This window comes from Anarhichas minor, unplaced genomic scaffold, assembly GCF_050575085.1.
Source record: "Anarhichas minor isolate MPS153535 unplaced genomic scaffold, ASM5057508v1 ptg000028l, whole genome shotgun sequence".
Taxonomy (NCBI): domain Eukaryota; kingdom Metazoa; phylum Chordata; class Actinopteri; order Perciformes; family Anarhichadidae; genus Anarhichas; species Anarhichas minor.
Genome location: NW_027466474.1, coordinates 9,857,278 through 9,879,788, shown reverse-complemented (window position 1 = coordinate 9,879,788; position 22,511 = coordinate 9,857,278). Strand labels below are relative to the sequence as shown.

At 41.7% G+C, this 22,511-nt stretch overlaps 1 protein-coding gene across 1 annotated transcript; it reads left to right on the top strand.

Annotated features, from left to right (window-relative positions):
* The first annotated feature begins 554 nt into the window (after nt 1-554).
* On the top strand, nt 555-1,826 carry adra2db (adrenergic, alpha-2D-, receptor b). The gene has a single exon (XM_076103849.1). The coding sequence runs from the start codon at nt 555-557 to the stop codon at nt 1,824-1,826; it is 1,272 nt and encodes a 423-aa protein (XP_075959964.1).
* The last annotated feature ends 20,685 nt before the right edge of the window (nt 1,827-22,511 follow it).

Here is a 22,511-nt window from a genome sequence, read left to right as displayed (position 1 = left end):
GTAGGCTTATGTGTATTATGTGTAATACTGACAAAAGTTAATATGAAATAGAAAGAAATCAAAGAAATCTCAAATCTGTCTGAACAATGCTCTCTCTCTCTCTCTCTCTCTCTCTCTCTCTCTCTCTCTCTCGCGCGCGCGCAAATTTGGAGGAGGCTTGCAGTGATGTCACCTCACTCCTGTGTGGGCATTCATTCCATCAGCAGTTTGTCTCCAAAGATGCTGCTCACCAAAACGCATAAATAAACACCTTTGCGCACCGCGATGTGACAGAAGAGGGGCGACTTTACTCGTGGAGCGTTGGATTGTGATATTTTCGGAACCCCGTGTGCCCGTCGGGATAATTTGGAGGATCTGTAATGTAGAGTTTGCTGTTTGAGAAGATGCCTTTGAGCAGGAACTGCGTTTTCTGTGGGCTACACTGTTTGTATTGACCAGGAGCGTTACGCACAGCATATCTCCATGCGTTAGGAGCGCACCAGTCGTGGCTGTTTTTGGAAAGGAAAAAGGTGCAAAACAACAAACATGACACGAAAGGACAAATTTGAGCCAGAATGGATTTAACCCAGTTAAATTTGTTGGTGGAAAACGTTTCCAACAATGACAACAACACGGACGCAACGTTTGGCTTACCACACACGGTGGCAGCCACTGCGCTCATCATCGTGGTGGTTACTGTGATCATCTCGGTGACCATTGTCGGTAACGTGTTGGTGATTGTAGCGGTGCTGACCAGCCGGGCTCTCCGTGCGCCCCAGAACCTTTTCTTGGTCTCTCTGGCATCAGCGGACATCCTAGTCGCCACACTGGTCATCCCCTTCTCCCTCGCCAATGAGGTCATGGGCTACTGGTACTTTGGAAGTACTTGGTGCGCCTTCTACCTGGCTCTCGACGTGTTGTTCTGCACCTCATCCATCGTGCACCTGTGCGCCATCAGCCTTGACCGCTACTGGTCAGTGACTAAGGCGGTCAGCTACAACCTGAAGCGGACACCGAAACGCATCAAGTCCATGATCGCTATAGTGTGGGTAATATCTGCTGTCATCTCCTTCCCTCCTCTTCTCATGACCAAACATGATGAACGGGAGTGCCTGCTGAACGACGAGACCTGGTACATCCTCTCCTCCTGCATGGTGTCCTTCTTTGCTCCGGGTCTCATTATGATTCTGGTTTACTGTAAAATATATAAGGTGGCCAAGCAGCGCTCCTCCACCGTGTTCGTGGCCAAGAACGGCCTGGAGAGGCAGCCCTCTCAGTCCGAGACCTGCTTCGTCAGGAAGGACCGGTTCGAGATGGAGAGTCCCAGTAGCCAGAGCTCTGGCAGCCACCAGCAGAGGCAGGGGGAGCTGGATGACATCGACCTGGAGGAGAGCTGCGGTCCGTCGGATACTAAACCCCGCAATCATCGCTTCACCAAACGGAGAAAGGTTGAGGGGTCAGACTGCTGCCAGCCTCAGAACTGCCGTCTCTCCTGGGCTTCCTCCCGGGCGTCACAACTCTACCCGGAGCAGAACACAGCTGTGCGACAGCAACAACTTACAGCGGCCAATAAGACCAAAGTGAGCCAGATGCGGGAGAAACGTTTCACCTTCGTGCTGGCGGTAGTGATGGGGGTGTTTGTGCTTTGCTGGTTCCCCTTCTTCTTTACGTACAGCCTGCATGCTATCTGCAGAGACAGCTGCTACATCCCTGGCGCACTTTTCAACCTTTTTTTTTGGATCGGCTACTGCAACAGTTCTGTAAACCCCATAATTTACACCATTTTCAACAGGGATTTCAGGAAATCCTTCATGAAAATCATATGCAGAACTTCTAAACGCACATAAACACAGAACAGAGTCCTGGGACAGATCTGTGTTGCCTCTTTCACTCAATGCTGGGCGTTATAAGCACTCGTTCCTTCTCCCCAAATTCATTTAAATGTAACTACTATCATATTTAAAAAAAAAAAATACCCAGTGTTGTGAACATATAAAAAGTCTGTGAATAAAATTTTAAGTTGAGCAAAACAAAAGAGACATATGCACCAGTGTTGCAAATAAGTAGTTTAATCAGATACATTTACGCCACAGTTGTAATATGTTCATTGTATAATAAGTCCTGCAAACATGCACATTCAAACGTAAGATTTTTGTATTGGATAAATCACGAATGCTGCAGCAAGCAGGAGGAAAGAGCTACTTCAAGGATCAATTGAAGTCATGAATGTAGCTGGATTCCAGTGCTGGCGGCTGGATCGCAGTGGGTGATTTGTGTAAAGATAAAAAGATGAATCTCCAGCATCCATAAGATATGAGCATGGGGATAAGGAGGCAAGGAAGTATGGCCTGTGTGAGTGTGTCTCACGGGGAAATAAAAATGACATGAAATGCTATAGATCAAATGATTTAAGTTTATCATCCTGTGTAGAATGTAGCATTCTAGAAATGTTTGGCATAACTGCAGGTATTTCGAACACACATGTAGTTTTTCTTGCAGCAGTTAAAGCTACAGCAAGACTGCCATTTCTTATCAGTGAACCGCCCAAACTTATGTAAGAGTCTAATCTCACACCACCTCACACCAGAACAATGGCCAAGCTGAGGCCTGCGTGTGCAAAATCTATTGGACAAATCTGTGTTTCATTTCAACACCTCACATACCTCAGTATTTTGTCGGTAAATATTAAAACCATGCAAGATCACTATTCTGCGACACAACCTTATTGCTAGGTTATATAGTTCAGCAAATATTATTTTCATTGTGTTGTGAAATATGTTTTTCACTCTCTTACAAATAAAATGTGAATGGTAAGATGAGAAAAATAATGTCCTGTAGATTTGACTGACTGTGACATTGCCAGAGGATTGTAAGGATGCTCACTTGTGAAACAACCTAAATAGTGTCGTAAAAATAACATCTCCAGACAAAGTTATTGCGGGAAGAGCTGGATCTCCATCCAGTATCAAATCTCATTGGTTCAATAAGATGGCTTAATGTAATATCTAAGCATCAGGCTCCTCTGCTTTATAAAGCTGTTATCATAGAAAAAGTCCAACAAATTATGACTTCAACTATCCTTTAACCTATGTATATGTAGAAACAATTCAGAGCAGAAACAAGTCTTCAATTGTATGGGGGAAATATATATTGTTACTACGTGCAAAGGAAATGTTGTGGTTAGATTCCAGGGTCCATTTTTACTGCACAACACTGTTTCCCATAGCCTCAAACTGTGGTTGCTTCATGGTGCATCTGGGATATATAAAGTGGATGTGAAATGTTGTATATATGATGAAACTCGTATGAGAAGTTCCTGCGCTTCTTTGGAAAAACTCGGCTATAGTGAGAAAAAGGTTGACCGGCTCCATATCAGCCTATTGTCTATGGGGGTGCGGCGGAAAGATACACTATTTATATCCTCTTAGGAATGTCTTCAAAGCAGTCCTACGGCTCAGTGGCGCCTTGCCAAAGATAATCACACTGTTTGAGGGGTGTCAGGCTTGAAAGGAATGTTTAAAAAAAAAGTTGTATCCAGCGTTTCTTGTGATGAAGGTGTTGTTGAAATATCATCGAGGGAAACAAGAGCGAAGGGGGTTGCATATTTCCTTTTTTCCTCTTGACGCACAGCACCATTTTATTCATGAACAGAATTAAATAGTCTGAGAGAAGTGCAGCTGGTGAGAGAGAGGAAACTTTATCTCAAAGGGATTCACAAACTCTTGAGACAGATGAAATGTCTGGGCCGAGTCACACTCACAGGTAGCATTCAAATTAGCTTTGTATCTTCATCTTGAAGAATTACTGGGAGGAAAGCGATGTTAATGATGTCGTATGATGTAACGATGGATTTGTGTAACTTGATGTTGTTGTGTATACATATGCATCTTAATTTCTATTAAGTCCTGGGAGGAAATATTTCCATGAGTACTCATATGTAATTCTCTTCCTGATTGTATACCGATTACTGTCCAACAAGACACGTAACTCCCTTGTTAAATCTCACTTCCCGATTTAATTATCTTTCTAATCAACTGCTAATTGCAGCACAAATGGAGCACAATGCTTTTAATCAGCTGTTAGTATTTTGTCAATTTTAGTCATGTGTAATCTCTCCGAATTGAGAGACCTACATGCAGAGCAGCATGGTATGTTATACTATGTTCATTTTCACCTAAAGAAAAACTAAATTTTCAAACAAGACTAAACACAGATCCCTCACAATCCTTCATGAGATAAATGCTTTGCTAATTGCATTTGTATTCAAGACAAAATTTGTGTTGTTTATCCTGTGATTTGCATGCCTCTCCTAGTGAGCCTTTTGTTTGTCCCAGACTGTAAACAAAGTTGGAGACGAGTTCAGGATGAGAAGCCGAGCTGTGGTGACCCTCAACCTCCCAAATCCTCTTCATGAGAGCAACAGACCAACTGGACAGAGTCAAAACATTTCCTGGTGTGGGATGCTGAAGGAAAAGCTTTATTCTGGGCTGTTAAAGGGAAGGAAGAGTGGACGGTCAGAGCCAACTGCCAGGGTCAGCAGCCCGGGCAAGGCTATTTACAGTCACAGTAGTTTGAGGAGATGTGGTTATAAATGTTTTAAGATGGGTGCAGCGTCTTAGGACGTGAGAGAGAGAGAGAGAGAGAGAGAGAGAGAACAATGCTGAGAGCAGTTGTGTGTTGTCCTCTGCTACATTATCTTGTTTATCAGGTATAATGCGGCATCTGCAGGTAATTACTTTTTTCAATTGTCTCTAACAAGATAAGAGTTGGAGGTGAGCAGGGCCAAAACTGGCATCAATCCCAGGAAGCTGCGTATCTGGAGAGGAAGAGCTAGTTTTTCATTAGTGGAAATCAGCTGGTGTTCAAGCGAGGGAGGGACTGAGCTCGCTGCCTCCAGGCTGTTCTAGCATATCGCCCCATTCAACACAAGTATGTGACTTGAGGTGTCAAAGGAAATCATAAAACTACAGTGCTCACCGAAAGATGACAGTCAGATTACTGGCCTCTGTGTTTTGCATGTACACATATGCAGATGTGTAACCTCCATGCCTCTTGGTTAGACCAAGCATGTGGATATTCTACTCACTAGAAGAATTACCAATTTCCAGACATTAGATATTTTAAGATCTATTTTTAAAAAATATGAAAGAATTCAGCTTTGAAAGAAATGTACGGTGCTATTCTATATTTCTCTTGATCCCAGGAAACAAACAAAACCAACAATACAAATAAACTGCACTTTTAATTACATTTAGAGGAAAACATATTTTCTTCTGGACCAAACGGTTGCAGTTAGAAACACGTAGTAAATGTTGTAAATTGAAGAAAAAAAAGAAGAGAAAAACGGTACAAAACTATTCAGGTCAGGTTTAGTAAAAAACATGGTTCGGCTTAAAACGACTATGGAATTGAAACAAAACGAAAACGCAACAACTTCACAATGGACACAAGCAGCAGTCTCCTGGGTGAAGCTGTGTTTTCATCTATCCACACCTGAAAAACATAGGCCAGCTGTTTTAGAAGGAAAAACCCATTAACTGTTTTTAGGGTACTGAAACTTTATGTGTGGCCCGTTTTTAACAAAATAAATGGAGAAATGTGATTGAGAGCCATAGACAGACTTTTGCATTGTTTGTTTCAGGCTTTTCATTTGAAGTTGTTTACAAAAATTAAGATATAGAATACTGCCAGCCTCATGCTTTAAAAGTAAAAAAAGAAACATATTAAAGTAGACCAACAAGCTGATTGAACCAGAATTTCCTGTTTGGGCTGAAAACTTTGATTATGCTTCTTCGCCTAAACACTTTCAAACAAAAGTATGCTTTCCCCTGTTCTGTTCTTATAACTGAAGAAACAACTTTTGGTGTGATTAATTTGTGGTGTGTAGGAAAACGTTCAGTACCTTAAGGCACAACCACGATACTTAATCGATGTAGTTATCTCCTCTCGTGCTCTGTTGCCTTCCTTGTTCCTGCATTTGGTATAAAACTAGTTATGAAAGCAGTTATTCAAAGAGAGATGTGCATCTGTCTCTCTGTTTATCATTTATTCGCATTCCTCAGTGAGTATTGTATATTTGTTGAAAAAAAATATTGAAGATGTTGACAAAGATGTCAAGTCATGGCAGTTACAAATTATTCACCATCTGTCCCGTTTATAGAACTGAACATTCAAGGAATTCTTGCTCAAAGGCCTCAGAAAACAGATGGTATGGTACCGTGCAGATGTAAACATGTGAACATTGTCTTGTATTGTATTGTTTGTCTTTAGTGGGAAGAATTGTATTCATCCCCACCCACTCTATTTCATAAAGTCAACGTGCTTCTTCCGCTTTCTGTGTGAGATTAAATCCTCTTTTGTTTGTAGCGGGCATTCACAGGCAATATTTAAATCCAAACAAAACATCGGTGCAGCTGCTTAATCTTCTAGGGAAATCTTGTGTAATGTATTTCTCTCAAAATGTTTGATGGAAGGTGCTATTCTTGATACTCTTAAGTACTTCCCCCGTTCCGGTACTGAGGCAGATTACTGAGACGATGCCCTGCTGGACCATAATGCTTCTCTCCTCCCTTTTGTTTTCTATTCCTTCCATCACATGTAAAAACACAGGAACTTCCTGCACTCTGTCATGGATTTTGTCTATTTATACACATTTTGTCAAAGTAGCCATGCCATTAACCAAACACCTATGACCTGTGATACTATGGAAACTCTAAACACAGGAAATGGACTGGTTGTACTATTATGTGCAGGTAGGTCACAAGCACAGAAGGGGCACAGGAAATACAATATTTTGAAATAATTTATCTACAAACAAGTCTTTATCTTGACAATCAAAAACAATAAAATGCACAAAAGCAAAGTTGCCTACATAGATAAATAAAAGCTTCACCAACTGTTTGTAATATCATCATCTGAAAGAGCTCTAGTGCTGGCCCCTGCAGGAGCAATAATTGCAGCCATGAAACTAATGTTAGGAGCCAAGGGAGAATGAAGAAATAATAATAATAATAGGAGTTCCCTCATCACCCAAGTGTATTTCTCTCAGCTCTAGTGCTCTTCATAACAACAGCCCTTCAATGCATTCTCTGCTCTGACCCAGTTTCAATGAGTTGGAGGGGTGGATGTAAATGCTGCGGGTGTAATTACAGGGTCCTTGTGCTTGTATTTGCCTTGGGCCCTCCAAGCAACTGAGTGCAGCCATTGGTGGACCACATGCACTTCACAGCAGGAAGTGTTTTAATCATGCAGCCTTGGAGTTGTAGTTGTCATGAATCTTGGATTCAGCCCAAGAATTCACAATGAATACGACCTGCACTGAGCTGGATATGAGAGGTAACAAGGCTTTCAACCGGCACTTCATGCAGAGGCGACTTCGTCGCTGAAAGCGTCTCATTGTGGTTCTCCAACACTACAAACTAACCAACTCTCATGTTCATCATCAAGAATCTTCAGTGGGCAGTATCAATTAACATGTTGAACAAATAAAATAGAGAAATTAGGCTCAGTTCAAGCAATAATAGACTACCTAAAGCCTTATTTATTTAAAAAAAATGCACAACTGCAACAAGAACAGAGCAGAAAAGAGTGATAACATCTGTCACAAATGTACCATCTTAATTTAAGAGCTTTTTTTTTTGAGCATTTCAAATATATAAATCCTTTCCAAAAAGTGTGTGTATGTTACGGCTTTGTTGCCATCCGCTTGGCACCGTTGAGATGTTCGTACAGCTCACTGACTCTCCTAATCCTTAGAAGAGAGGGGATGTTCCTTTTTAAGCTACAGTAAGAAGAGGATAACATGCTTTTACTCCTCTCCCCGAAAGTGGTTTCAAATTTGTTTGTGGGTAGTTGGGACCAATTCTTTACTCTGCACACATTTAAGGGCTTCATTGTGAGAATCCAGAAGGAATGTGGGTTAAACTGTTAAACCATTGTTAGTAAAAAAGAAGAAAGCTCTGACAACCCCACCACCTGCCCAGCACCAAACATGCACAGTTTGTTAGCTGGTGAACACATTGAAGCATTTAGAAACTAAAGAGACAGATTTTTCCCTCTGGAGTTGATGGAGACCAAAAAAACTGATTAAGGGGGGATTTCATTTTCCATGTGGCCAAACACGCAACTCCAATTGAATGCTAATGTTGCTACAAGTCTGCTGGATATGTCAACAGGCAACTGTCATCAAGACAACTTGAGTGTGTTTACAGTTTGTTGTGCTTCCCCCCCAAGGAGCAAAACAAAAATAATCAAACAATGAATGAAGGGTTAAACACAACCATTTTCTATATAACTGACAATCATGAACAGAATTATAAATATAATTATGTGCATCTAGGACATTCACAAACAGATTAAAAGAACCAAAATCTCACCAATAAAAGTGTGTTAATTAATAGCAACAATAACTAGTATCTAGCTTTTTGAGAGAAATAATCAAGTGCAATGATTTTTGTTGTTTGGTTTGTGTCCAGCACCATCGGCTCGCAAGGAATATTTTCTTTATGCTAATTCTCCATCAAAATTGCATATAGAAATGATAAATTACCACGTTTCTAGAGGATGGGGTAAAGCCAGCTGTTGGGACAGGAAGTAGAGGAAGCTGTGGGAAGGCTGGAGGAAGGTTCCCCCGGCGCTGACCTCAGTCTCAGCGACCCTGAGCTGAACGCAGCCCTAATGAGGCCGACACTCAGTCCACAAGAAAATCACCCAGCAGTTGGCTGTTATTGTATCTGCTTCATTTTCATTTATCATAGTGTGTGTGGAGAGACAAGTCCGAGACGCAGCTTGTGCGCTATTTTAACAGCGCTAATCCAGATGCAAGATTGTGAAACAATTACTCAAGTATTGGCCCCACCCACCACTCCCTACGGGGCCAGAAGTCACCGGGATCACACACCCACCATCCTGAGATGATACGTTCTCACAGACATCCAACCTGCCGACAAGCAGCCAAGCTCAGGAAGGAGAATCATTTTGTTTCCCATCCCGACCCTTTTATCTCTGACTCCAAACTATTTTAGACCCCGCAGCCAGGGCTTGCGGTCAGCGCCCCCAAGCACCAAAGGAGCTGGAGTTTCAAATTGTCGCTACACAGAGAGTGTAGTGAAATTCAACAATCCCAAGCACAACAGGAAGTAATAAATCAAAGACAGGGGCTGATTGAAAGCGATCGCTGAGATACTGGCAGTAATGAAACATGAGCTGACAACACCCTGAGGGAATGGACTAATGTCCCGCAGAGAGAGCCACGCAAACTTGTCCAAACAAGGGGAATGTTTATTTTCATAACCTTTGACTCTTTTCTACCGCATCAATCTGCCTCCATCTCTCTTTGCTTATCTCTCTGTTCAACTGTCCTCTTTATAAATGTGTTTGTTTTGTTGCCAGATTTACATTCTGGGACCATTCTGCTGTATTGTGTTTTCCGGGTCATATGTGGAATTTATTGAGGGCAAAGAAAATGCATTTTCTGTACTTTATATTTTGCTTTCTTAAAAATAATAGTAATAATAATGCAATTATCCTCTCAAGCTTCAGCTCCTCATTAAGGAAATATTTCACATCAACAATAGCAATATCTAAAGAATGAGCTCTAAACCACCTTCAATCATCAAAAGAGAAACTCTATTATCAATTCAAATTTTCAAAAAGCCTTTCGTGCTGAATAGGGTTAGGGTTAACCCTAACCCTATTTTCTCAAACAACACCTGAAAAATGTTCAGGTGTTGCTCGAGAGAGACTCTGTGTGACCAAGTATCTCATAGCTTTCTGGTTATCTCTCTTTGGAGTTTGGTTTGACAGCACATCCGTCTTTCCGATTCAGAAGAGATGCAGGAAGTGTGACAGCCCTCTTGACTTCCTGTAGGGGCTGTCTTTCCCTTTTACTAAGGCTAATAAATGAAGGCTGAGACAAGGTCTCTGACCCCATGTGAGCTATGTGCGCAGTATATGGGCTGCCATGTTGGAGGGTTACAGCAAATGGCGCAAGAAATAAATTGATGTTGTCCGCTCAGGTGCTCTTTGGTTGATCTCGACCTGACAGAACCTGGCGCTCGAATGGATGGCGGCCGATATAACGTTTTCAAAGAGAAAGCATTTCTTTATGGTCTTTTATAAAAGATCTTTTCAATAACTGCAGAATTGTAATATCAGCGTGTGGGAGAATAAACAGGGTTTGACTGCAATGAAAATGTTTTTCAAGGGCTGAACGCCAACAAATGATTGATTAAAGCATCATATTTGGTAAGATAAAAATATGTTGCAAATTTGGGAAATTATTTCATCTATCTGCCTTCAATAAATTCTGACTCTTGGACTCAGAACTGAGATTATAACAGAGATGAGGCCAGAGAGAGAGAGAGAGAGAGAGAGAGAGAGAGAGAGAGAGAGAGAGAGAGAGAGAGAGAGAGAGAGAGAGAGAGGAGAGAGAGAGAGAGAGAGAGAGAGAGGGATAGGGAAGAGAAGGTGGAAGCTGGTGGACTATTGCAGGTAATGTTTCTGTAAGTAATTTGAACGTCAATCTTATGAATGAAGCTTCGGTAAAGCCCGAGTAATAATAGTAATCAGCCCCAATTCCAGCAGGAAAGATGTCCACTCTCATGAGCAAAAATAATGCAAATCATTTGGGGATTCTTTGGTTTTAAACCAGACAGAAAAGGAGAGCCAGAGAATGTGAACAAAGTGATTTGTAGGCTTTGCAATAAACAAGTCGGGACTAAAGTTGGAAACACCACAAAGGTCTTATAACTTACCATCCAACAGAATACCCAAGTCTGCCACCAACTCCATCCACAAAGAGCAGCCGTACCATAACTCCCATCACGGAAAGCGATCGAACCTCAATCATCGGGGCTTCCGCAAAGGCAACAAAGTATAAACGTAACAGTCGACGGTGGCGAGATTGTACGAGGGCAGTTACTGCCAGTTGATTCATTTTATTTATTGATCTCAGCATGCCCTTGTGTAAAATGACTGCCTATATATTGTGGCCACATGGGTATTGCTACATAATGCGTCTCCAGTGCATAAACATTTATAAGTGCGTCTTTCTCTTCAGCTGACCTTTGGACTACAATTACGTACATCGTTGTTTTTCTTAGAGCATATCGTCAGTACAGGAATTTCGTTATTAATTACACCTGTAATGACTGAAACAGCTGTTGTGAAAAGGGCGTTTAAGCCAGCATGAACAATACCAGGACTCTGAAACGGAAGCAGATAAATGACCTCAGCCATCATTCATTTTTTTGTAAAAGGCCTACTGGTCATCCGTTTAAGTCTTGTATGATACAAAATGGTGCATCGACATCTCGTTGACAAAATGAGGAAAACAATGAAGACTAGTATATTTTACACACTTTATATTATTATTATCTTTAGTTGTCAGCTACCCACTTTTTGTTGATGTTTTGCCTGCCTGTTTTATTCTCCTCTTTGCCTGCAGTGACAGACATGTTACAGACATGTTACAGACCTTTAGCCCACCTAACCTTTGAGTAAAGTGCTTTCTAACAACCCATGCCCTGCTGAGCATCCTAACCTGTTAAAAAGTCAACACTCCGCCAGGATCACAAAGATTTTATTTCATCTCACAGTTTCATCTGCTAGGAAGTAAAACCTGTAATGCTCGGTGTAACACCGTCAGACTGCACTCTACACAGAACATTTCAAATCTGAGGTCACGATATTTTTCAATCTGAAATCAATCCTGTACGAAAAGTGAATGTGTAGTGAAGGATGCCCACCACCCTACAATAAATCCACAGGGGCTTGAGCTCCTGAACATTGGGTTGCTAATGGGTCGAGGAGTGATATTCGAGATTACCCTTTTGGATATACCGGTACATTTCTAATAAGCATGGTCTCTGTCAGAAGGCACCAGTGATGAACACCTCATGGGCCAATTAAACTCATGAGGTGTTAAAGATTATTGTTAAAAGAGTGAGTAGGAGTCTCTTAATCCCTCATGTCTCCCAATCCTTATACTATCACACACACGCACACATCTATCATCATGTGTGTCCTTGACCACATGTGTTTATGTATGTTGTATATGTGTGTTCGTATGTGTCCCATATTCTTGCATGAGACATTATATGCATTGCATAAGTGAGGCAATTAAATTCCCCAATGTCTCTGACCACTGGGCAAGTTTTAGTCCTAACCTTGTTCATGCGTCTAAAGAGACAGGGATTAAAAGGTGCAGAGTGACTTATTTATGTGTGCAAACGTAAGATAAACTTAAAGCACACGACTCACACATGTGTGGGAGTCATGAACTGTGTGTGCGCTTGCATCTGTATGTGCACTGGCTTGTGTGTTCATGGGCGTTCATGCTTGTTTTTATGTAGTTTGGGGATCTTTGGTTATTACCATGTAGGTTGGCGTACATATTGCCTCCCAGGGAAACATAAGCAGTCCTTCTAAGCTAATTAAAACAACCCACCTGTAATCGTAGCGCCGTAGACTTTGACAAAACCATAGATTATTATTGTGAACCTATCACATGCACAGAAGGGATACGGTTAGGGCTGATGACAGTATGGAAGCAAGTTACCATGAGGGAATCTCTCTGATCTCCATTTGTGTAAACGTTTTAGTGTGTAAAACCCAAGGTGTGCTGTGATGAGTCAGACGCTAAAAGATGGTCGCCACAGCTTTGAATGTGCTCTTTGAAGCTGTAGACATTGAGTAAAAATTGTCTGCAGTGATAAGAAAAGAGCAAAAAACACCTTACTGGTGTCACGTCCTCTTTAAGAATGGTTTCTGCACCGGGAACAGTTGAGCGTGACAATAGCCTTGTTATACTGTTGCAAAGTGAATGTAGGTGCTTTGCTGACTGCTGGCTAAGTAGGCAGTATCTCTGCTGCTACTGGGAACCAAACTCCATGAAGGAGGAACAGGTGCGGGGAGGGGACAGCCTGCACGCTCCGATTACCAGGCAGATGGTGGAGTAGAGTTCATCCAGGAGCAGAGAGAGGATGGTGAAAAGGGAGGGGAGACAGAAATATAGAGAGAGGCAGATCTGCCAACACACTCAGACGCTCAGATAAGTAAACATGAAAGAGTAACAGAGGAAGAGAGAGGATGTGTGGGGAGGGTCAAGTAGTAAATGGACTGACACCTAACAGTCAGGTGATGGCTGGATGGATGGATGCGAGAGACACACACACATTATTCTTTGCATATCAATTTGTCTGGTGACCTGCATCATATGACAGACACTGATCATCAAATGTATTTAAACTTGTGGGGACCAGCTCACTGCTGCATGGAGGCTTTTTAGCCTCACTAGCTGCACAGCTCTGATCTGAGAATGAAAAGGTTGGTCGGTCGGTCCAACAAATATATCGAGACTTAAATATCTCAACACCTACTGGATGGATCCCCTGACTTGTCCTTTGTTGCCACCATCAGTTAAAAAAATTGTCCAATACCCAACACCCGTAAAACCAATGAAAATGGTTAACATTACTTTTAAACAGTCTGATACTAATGAATAATAAGTCCACAGTTGTTGTCCTAACATACAAAGAAAGTGTGAAAGAAAGAAAGAAATACATAAAATGGGGGAAATATTGTGGTACTTTTTCACAAGAATCTATTATCTCAGTGTTTGGCACAATTAATATGTTTCCACTATGAAACATATGACCTCTATTTTCACACTTCTAATTCTTAATTCTTAATTAAAGCGTCACGATAGCAACAAAGTACGACATACCCTGCTTTTTTTTTTTGGTCAAAATCTCCCCAGTAGAGACTCTGGCATCATGTTGAGCTTAAAAATGTGACCTTTAGTTAATGAATGTGGCCTCTTTAGGGGGATCCATTTTAATTTGTAAAGGAAGCTAAATGTGTGTATCAAGGTGTGTGTTGGTGGTGATGTGATGTTTGTCAAACATCAGATTCCGACCTTTAATTATAATGCCCCCACTGGGCCAGCAACTAATTTCTTCGTATTCCCTTTTTAAAAATTGTGTCCTCCGTGCTATTGGTGTCAACTCATCGAGTGGATTTCGAGACATTTCAGTAAAAAACTAAAATGTTAAACTTATGCTGGCACCCCAGGAAAAGTCTGGATCACCAAAGACAGTATAGGCTTCATCCTCTGGAGACCATGGATGTCTGTACACAGTAATTCATGGCAGTACATCCAATAGTTAAGGTGTTTCAGTCTGGACCAACATACTGACAGACCAGCAATGCCATTTCCAAAAATAATGGGTGTCCCTCCAAACATGTTTAACACAGTGTGTTCAAAACTGTAGAAAGTTTTCTGTGTGAAATGAGGTATCCTGAGATTATTAGGATATGATTCTGTTTTTATACTTACCATGACACCTTCTAGAGCACACTGTACTCTTCAGTGAGATGACTTTTTTTTTGACATGTCATCCCGTTCTCTGCTGACGGAGGTGACGATTCTTGTCACACTGGCTTATTACAGTGATGGGTCCCTGTGCTCTACCTATGAATTATGCAATACTCATGTGGCTTGGTCTACCATTCCTGACAACAACAGCAGTGCAGATATTCGTACCATTTTATCCCGCATTAAATTCTAAATCCACCTCCGATCGGGGGTTGGTGTTACAGCTTGAGGAGCTCACCCAGGTTGAATTTGGTTTTCCTGCAGATGTAGCTGATGAAAACTATTGAAAAAGGAGGTATGGCAAGCTGATACGTGGGCCTTCTCACTGTTTGCCATAAACCCATCAAAAAGCATTTGTGAACAACACATGGCTAGTCTTCACATACAGTGCTATAATGCATAGAGTGTAAGTCAGAAACAGACAGAGAGAGGAGCACAGATTCAGAGTAATTCAGGACCATAAGGCACAGAGGTTAAGCAAAAAAAGTAAATGCACTGTTTCGTCATGCTGCAATGACTCAAATGTTATACTTTGGTACATTATATCCACAATGTTTTGCCATCGCTGGTCATTTTACACTCAACATTGAATTATGTCTCCAGTTCTGGTCAGACAACACAGCCTGTTATAGATAGATGTGAAAAGATGACATTCCTGTATATAACAAACTGTTTTAATGCAGTACCTCGTGACATTATGGTATGCATTTAGACTTGTAGCAAAATATCCAAACCTGGATTATTGGTGGTTTTGTTATTTTACAGAGACATGATACACAGTTTATCTCTCTCTTCTCTCTCACACACCTCATCCACACACACACACACACACACACACACACACACACACACACACACACACACACACACACACACACACACACACACAACATGTTGCTCTCCTTCAGCGAGAACATCATTTCACTCTCTGAATATGGGAAGTGTTGCCTTCAGCCTCTCATGTACTCATTGATGGGGTGCTCAACTGGCCCTCAAAAAGGAACCCTCATCAGAATGAAAGCTTCTCCAGATGTTCCTGTATATCATTTATCCTGTCCGATGCCATGTGTCACAATTTTCAAGCATTTCTGCACTCGGCGGGTTATGGGTGATGTTGGCCAGGCTTCCTGTTTCTCCTCAGCTCTCCATAAGCATGCTCCTGCACCATGATTCAAACTTTAGCCTCTACAAGTTCTCATTTTGTCTTACTTTTGTGCCATCAGCCATGTAAGCTATACTGCAAATAAACAAATACATCTCAGTCCATCTCACAGCGAGAACATCAGCCCTCACTACGCTTGGTGGTGTAAAAAGTGGAAGCGAGCAGAGACACCAAGCAGCTGGTGGAGCAGATAGATTTCGATCAGGATGCAGCAGGCCTCCCCCTCGTCGTGGTAGCACTCCCATACGGACGTGATAATGCTGCAGCAGCCTTTGGGCTACCGTCTAGTGTCTGGCGTGTGCAGTTCACACAGCTCAGAGGGGTCATGGGTATGTCTGCCGTGTGTTTGTGTCATGGGAGAAATATTAATTAAATCCTCTTGGTGTCCTCTGAATTTAAAAGGGAAGGCTGGATCACGAACAGGGCAAAGAGGACAACTGTCCAGAAAGCTCCAGGCTTACTGCTGATTTCTGTTTGGCAATACGTACCATTAAAAATAACAACACCTGACATGATAAGAGTCCTGCTTTACTGATGAGGCCCTGTCATGAGGAGGTATCATTGGTCTGGCTCCTGACATTATCATTCTGGTATCAGGGGGGAAAACACCCTTGCTTCTATGTAATTCGTTCCATCAATCACATATGTTTTGGGCCCAGAATGTGGCGACACCGTCTTTGCTAATTAGACAGCATAGATTGATAACGTAAGGAAAGGAGAATGCCGCGTGAAATAAATTTCTTATGCATTCAGTATGTCATGAAGATTGAGTCAATCCTGCAGCTCTGCATATATAAGTCGTCAAAGCAGTTAGTTCTTATATAAATGTAAAAATTGTCGGACAATAACGTTGACAGTGCTTAGTCACTGTGAAAATGGATTTGTTTTCTGGGGATAACACCTTGCCATTGTGCTGCACAATAAACAGTGTGTGTTCTCATTAGCGGAATTACTGAAGCTGATGACATGACATTCAGTTCTCAGATTTTATTATAGTATATTATCTTATTTCTTTCTTGACAAATGTCACAAGATTATATGCAAATATTCAAAATATGTGATATAGAAGTAACAACTTAAGAAAGTAAACAGATACATCATTTTGCAAAAACAATACACCCAGCCCCTCAGAACATGGCATCAACACATCCTGTCTCCACTGACTTCATCCCAAAGACAAAGCCACTGCAACGACAGCTATAGTGCCTCACTGATGTTTTCACGATTCCAAATGGGTTTTGCTGCAGAAGATGTGAGTCTGACCTCTGTGCTCATTTGGACATGGCTAGATGGAGACGGTGTGCAACCGTTCAGTGACTGATGAGAGTTTTTGCTGTTGTGCTTCTTGGACTGTAAAGAGGAACCCAACACCGGCTGGAGATCTTTTTTCTTACTGACCTCCAGCTGTTGCCGTTGAGAGTATATATCTTTTGATGGTGTGGTCAGATGGGTATGATGAGTAATGTCACAGCTGGGACCACAACCGATGTGGTGCAACAGACTTGAAGTTTTCACCCAAAAGAGGTCTGTGAAAAAAATGCTTTTAAGACCGATGTTAAGTTACTATTAAATAAATTACAGACCCACATAAATATGTGAATAGGCTTCTTGTCAAGACGTGTTTTTTATTAGACAGAGAGTTGCATATTTCAACACCCAGCAGACACAGAGTGGCATTACCATTCCTTTGAAACTGTTTCAGGTCACCTGATGAATCTAAGTCCAATATTCAGAAAACAATATCTGGATCTTCAGCATCTACACGTTCAATTCACCAGCTAGTTGCTAAATTAAGCTTTAGTGTAAGTTGAGTCAAGAAGACTGTACTCTTGTATGCTCAGGCTTGTAGTTTATTCCTCGTACATCTGCCAATCACTCCTCACACATGCTCACTCGTAATTCCCTTGCTGTCATTGTTTGGGGTTGTCAATCGTGATATCAGCTGTTTAGATCAGCTGGTCTCCTCTATCTAACAGCACAACGAAACAATTACATTGTTAGTCTATCATCTTGCTACCGTCTCTTTTAATAAATATGATTGTCTCTCTACCTTCAGCACAATTATGTTGCTGTTACGCACCCCTACACCTCCCCACCTCCGCCCAATCTTCGCAGATCCATCCGCTTCATCGACTCATCATTCTGTCAGCCTCATCAGCCACCACCAGTGTCTGGACTCCACGGGGGGATTTATCTTGCTGCTGCTCAGGGCAGACGCCGCTCGATTACAAATCTCCCTGTGGAGTCCAAGCGCCAAAGACTGTCGAGACTTTATCATCACTTACCATCTGTTAATAATAAACAATTATCTTTTCTTTATCTGACTTGTCTCTCCTGATTGAACTGTGTTTGTCTGCTGTTTAGTTAAGTAGAACACACACACACAAACTTACAAATAACACATCAGCTGAGGTCAAAATGGTTCAGCAGTTCCCTGTGCTTCTCATTGTTTTAAAAGAAAGCCAACAAAGTCACCCACTTGAAAGAGAAGAGTGAAATCCATGTCATTACTACCGCAGAACTGCCACGAACATCAAGTAGGTTTACATCAGCACACAATGTCACAGCACAAGAAAAATTAATTTCTATATGCACGCCTATCCTTCAGTTGTCTCACTCTTTACTGCACATCTCACATTCATGTCACTGCAGCCTTCACTGCCTCCAACACATGAAAGGTTTTCACAAACATGACTGTGTAACATTCTGAGAGTCTCAGCCTCAGTCGAGGTATGTGCACACATTGTGAGCCATTCATATATTTATATGCTAGAATAAACCAAATTTCATGCAAAGAAACTGTGATTTGATCAGCCATATGTCATTTCATGTATGCGAGATCTGAGCACGGTATGATCACTCTGCTGTTTGACCTAAACTGACCATGTGTGGGTGAACATAACAGCTGTGGACTCCTCAAAAAACTTGGCACAAAACCTGCACAACTCACACTGTTCAGGTGATAAGAACTGGGCAAATAAAAAAAGAGGATTTCTGTTTGTTTTTGAATGAGTCTCAAGTGACAAATAAAAGAAACGAGCAATCGGTGCTCTCACCTCTGCAAGAAAGCTCATTTTGGGTGAAAAAGACGAGTGTATTGTGTGTAACATTACAATTCTCCAACCGTCGACCTCTCTAACTTTCTGCTTTAAAGCTTTGCTCTCTCCCTGAAGGGCACTTTTTGGCCACTTCTGTGTGTGATTTCACATATCTCATGTCTCTATCAGCAGCCCGCTGCCAGCTCAAAGCACACAACCCAGTAAACCTCAGCTTATATTTCAACTAAGATGCTGTTTATGATGTGTGAGAAACACAGTCTCTGGTGTTGGAATGTCAGCCTGCGGAGCGTCTTGTGGCTTAGAGACGACACGCTGGCTGGTGCAATCACTCTGAGGTGCTGAGTGCCATCAGTGGGTATACAGGTTGGTGAAGCAGCGCCCCATCATCACCCGTGAATCATAAAACCTGAAGACTGCTTATCTCCAAACAAATACAAAATCCATTATATCACATGAAATGAGTCTAGCTGCTTCCACAACTCGGGTCTGATTCCTTTTGGCCTGTCAGCCAGTCTTACTCGCATGAATCTTTTATGGTTTTGGTTTATGTGTAGCGCACTGAAATATGTCATTTGTCAGGGTGTCTATGTAAAATCATTTGCTTTAAATATGTGTTTAAGTTCATTCATATTTGTATTACTTCAGTAGGTAATGTTATTAACTACTGAACGGTATGCTTGCTAACTGTAAAGGGAAGAAAGTTGGTGTACTGACCCTTTAGAAGAAAGCGCTGTCGCTTTAAGAGAGTTTAGAGAGAACGTGATGTATGCAGGCTGAAGGAAAAGATGTGCTTGTGCTTAACCGTGGGGTTTGTAAATAAAAGTTGCAAAACGAAGATGGACGTGTTGTTGGACGGTTCATTTTAAGGGTGCAACATATGCAAATCCAGCTGTTTATCTCTGCCTTTAGTAGAGGCACAACCCAGGAGTGGGATGTGTTGTAAAGATTCTGAGGATGAAATAAATCTGGATCACAACAGTTTTCTATTGCACCGTTTTAAGAGAAAATGGCACAACCGTATCCCAATTTCTGTTACCTTCTTCTGGTCTTACTATCCTTTTTAAACCTCCCTGCTTTATTCCAAAATAAGGACTTTATTCTGTGGTTCCCCTGCTGATGGACATCAGATGAATGCCTCACTTCAACCTGAGCCTTTCAATTATCTGCGCTTTGTTTTCCAGTAATTAAGATCATGATTTGGAAACTGATCACTTTCAGACACAAAGCGACGTGTTTCCGTATGCGATGACTCCAGCCCACTGAAGTGCACAATCAAAGCCAAGTGAGTCCATAAACACACTCTGACATGCAAGCTGTCATCTGATGGGCATTTGGCTCTCCCACTGCTCATTGGAAGCCGGGTTAGGTGAGCATATGCATGTGTCCACTGTAACACACACACACACACACACGCACACACACACACACACCACTAGCGCCTGACAGTGACATTCCTCTTTGGAAATCAAACCAGGTAGATCCCTAATGCATTACCCATTGCACATAGCCAGGCCACAGTGCAACAGGAACCTGTCAATTAAAATGGATTCATTCTGCTCATTGTGCACAAACTCCAACCCAGGAGGGAGGGGACAGGAGCAGGGGTGGGGAGAAGAGTGTGAGGACGGCATAAGAGGAGAAGAGAAGAGGAGCGAGCGTTTTCATAGAATGTCATCATGAGTATGTGTGAAGACGATAATTCACCGTTTATTCGCCAGGACTCAGACCCACGGAGTGTACACATGTACCAGTGAGGCTGCTCTTAGTCAGTGTCTGTTGTGGAGTTTCACACGTATTTCACACGACTGTTCATGTTCAGTGCTGACTGCAAACTGGGAATGACTCCCGATGGGATCGTCATGGCAACCTCTGACCTCTGAGTGTGTGTGTGTGTGTGTAATGTGAGGTTTGAGGATTTGAATGATTGCGCTTTTATCTACTCCCAGTAATCTACTTCTTACTTGACATGAATGGAGAAACCCTGCTCTTACAGGACATGCTCTTACCAATAGGTTTATTTGTGATGCACAGTCCGTTCTGATGTAATTTACTTTTCTTTGACTGTTGTTTGCTGCCACATCTATTTTTAGTTAGTGTCTGGTTCCTAAACGTAAGCAGGCTTTTAGAAAAAGTTTCCCAAATGCATCCCTTCTTTTTCTAATCATCTAGATTTTTCATATTTCATTGTTTGACTAGTTGTATAATAGTTTCCCTGCCCTGTTTTAATCAAATTCAATCAAATTACTGCCAACCAACCGACTCACAGCAGTGTTGGGGCAGTATAGTATTCCAGCATAACGGCACTATTTGGTTTTAACCAGTACTGCCACCCTGGCAACGGGATCAATAAACAATATAAAGAGTGGGAGCAAAGGAGATCACAAAGGGCCCACAACATTTTGCCTTTGGACCACATGGTGGGTTAACAAGTTTTTTAAAACTAGAGATTATCTTGCGATGGATTCACACCAGCCACAACGCCATATCTGACCAAGTGTGTTAGTTCCTGTTACAGTTGGTGTCACCACATTGTGCCATGACGACTCACACACAGACTCACAAGTTTAAAAACAATTCCAGCGCTGCTGTCGTTGCTAAAGCGACTTTAAATGGTAAGAGCAGGACACTACACACAGGTGACATGAGGTTAAAACTAGAAGCCATCTTCAAACCACTCACGATGCCAAATTGGGCCAGGGGCGTTAAGTGTGTGTGTGTGTCCTCATTTGAACCACACACATCTTCGAATTCTGCCTTTATTTTGATTTCAACTACACACCTGTACATTTTTGTGACTGCATCTTGAATCTCAGACAGAAATATAAACACCTGGCAAATAACGCAAAACCAGAGGGTTTCTCGAGGACAACATTTTGCCATGATGACTCACACACAGACTCACACGGTGAAAACAATACCGGCGTCAGTATTGATAAAAATGACAACAACAAACAATGCAATGTCTTCTCTCTTTCCCAGCATGGGGCAAAGAGGAAAAAAGCAGTGAGCTGCACTGAAGGACGTGATGTTCTTGAGGTAGCACTGCTCTGCTCCTCCTAAATGAACAGCTTAAGTGGACTGATGGCACTAACTGTTTGTGCTGGTCCAGTAAATGAGGATATAATGAGGAGCCCTGTTCTTAAAATGAAATGAAAGAAAAAGCCTTTTTTTAGATCACGTCTGGTCATATTATGCCACATTGGGCTGGTCTCATCCAGCATTCTACACCTACGAAAAATAATGCGCTGTAGTTCGTAGATTTCACACAAAATTATATTGTATGTTTTCCAGGTAATCATGAATGAAGAAGTATGTTTGTTTCCCGTGCGAACTGAGAAGTCAATGTTGATTTATTCGTCACATAACTTGCGTACTTCTGTAAGGGCACTTCCGTATAGTTATTTAAACCAAACAACGATCTTTTCCTACACCTAACTCAGTGGTTTCCTGTGAAGACTGAAGTGTATTTGGAAGAGACCGTATGCATGTGATGAACATAAATGGGCATGTTTTGCTGGCTTTTGCAGGAAATTGCACGTAAAATAAGCCGTATCTTTTCGTATGATATATGAACCATTATATGAGGAAACGATGTTGAGAAGTCCTTTGTAGCTCCTTATCGTGCTACATTCTACACCCGCCACTTACAGCAGTCTAGTCAAATGTGACGGGCTTAATTTAAATCCCTCTTGTGTACATTGCTCAAATATTCTGTTTGGAATACTCCCCGTACAAAAGCTAAAGACGCTCTGACTTCTGTTTCACTGGGACCTTAAATTCAATTTTATTAAAAAAGAAGATTCCAAAGTTTCACAGTTTTGAAACATAAAATAAATAATTTAATATGTATTCTTGCACAGTTTTTACCAACATGCGCTTACAAAGTTGTTGTCCATCAGGGGCAATCAATAATTAACTCATAGTCATGCACCAG